The sequence below is a fragment of the Meleagris gallopavo genome, unplaced genomic scaffold (assembly GCF_000146605.3).
Source record: "Meleagris gallopavo isolate NT-WF06-2002-E0010 breed Aviagen turkey brand Nicholas breeding stock unplaced genomic scaffold, Turkey_5.1 ChrUn_random_7180001933872, whole genome shotgun sequence".
NCBI classification, from domain to species: domain Eukaryota; kingdom Metazoa; phylum Chordata; class Aves; order Galliformes; family Phasianidae; genus Meleagris; species Meleagris gallopavo.
Window position 1 is genome coordinate 1 of NW_011195893.1, and position 718 is coordinate 718.

At 65.5% G+C, this 718-nt stretch overlaps 1 protein-coding gene across 1 annotated transcript; it reads left to right on the top strand.

Annotated features, from left to right (window-relative positions):
• Nucleotides 1-6: 6 nt before the first annotated feature.
• Nucleotides 7-712, top strand: LOC104916715 (RNA-binding protein FUS-like; the record flags this gene model as incomplete). Its single annotated transcript, XM_010727727.3, has 4 exons — nt 7-144; nt 228-345; nt 430-560; nt 652-712. Coding segments are annotated over exons 2-4 (305 nt in total), but the record flags the coding sequence as incomplete, so codon positions are not given.
• Between the last annotated feature and the right edge of the window lie 6 nt (nt 713-718).

Genomic DNA, 718 nt, shown 5'->3' on the forward strand with positions numbered 1-718 from the left:
ACCCCTCGACGCCCATTTTGGGCTGAAACCCCACCTTTTTAGGCAAAGAATTCTCCGGCAACCCCATCAAGGTTTCCTTCGCCACCCGGCGCGCCGACTTCAACCGCGGCGGCGGCGGCGGTCGAGGAGGACGCGGGAGGGGAGGTGAGCACCGACCGACCCCACGTCCCTTCACCGACCCCAAAATCCTCCTTTTTCACCCCAAAACGAGCCCGTCGCTCCCCTAGGCCCGATGGGACGCGGAGGGTTCGGCGGCGGCGGCGGTTCCGGAGGTGGAAACCGCGGCGGCTTCCCCAGCGGCGGCGGCGGGCAGCAGCGTGCAGGGGACTGGAAATGTCCCAACCCGTGAGTCTCTCTTATTTTTTGGGGGGGTTCAAAAGGACCAAATCGGGGTAAAAACAGCCACGCTGACAGCACCGCCCTCGGCAGGGCCTGCGAGAACATGAACTTCTCGTGGCGCAATGAGTGCAACCAGTGCAAAGCGCCCAAACCCGACGGCCCCGGAGCGCCGCACATGGGAGGGAAATACCCCGGAGGTGGCCGAGGGGGGAACCACATGGGTGAGTGCCGCCCCCCCTTCTCCCCCCCCAGCCCCGTTTTGGGGCTTTTTGTCCCGTTTCGTTGTGTGCCATCTCTTCCTTCGTGCACCAGGAGGAGGCGGTGGATTCGGAGAGGAGCGGCGCGGCGGGCGAGGAGGATTCGAGCGCGGGGGGTTCAG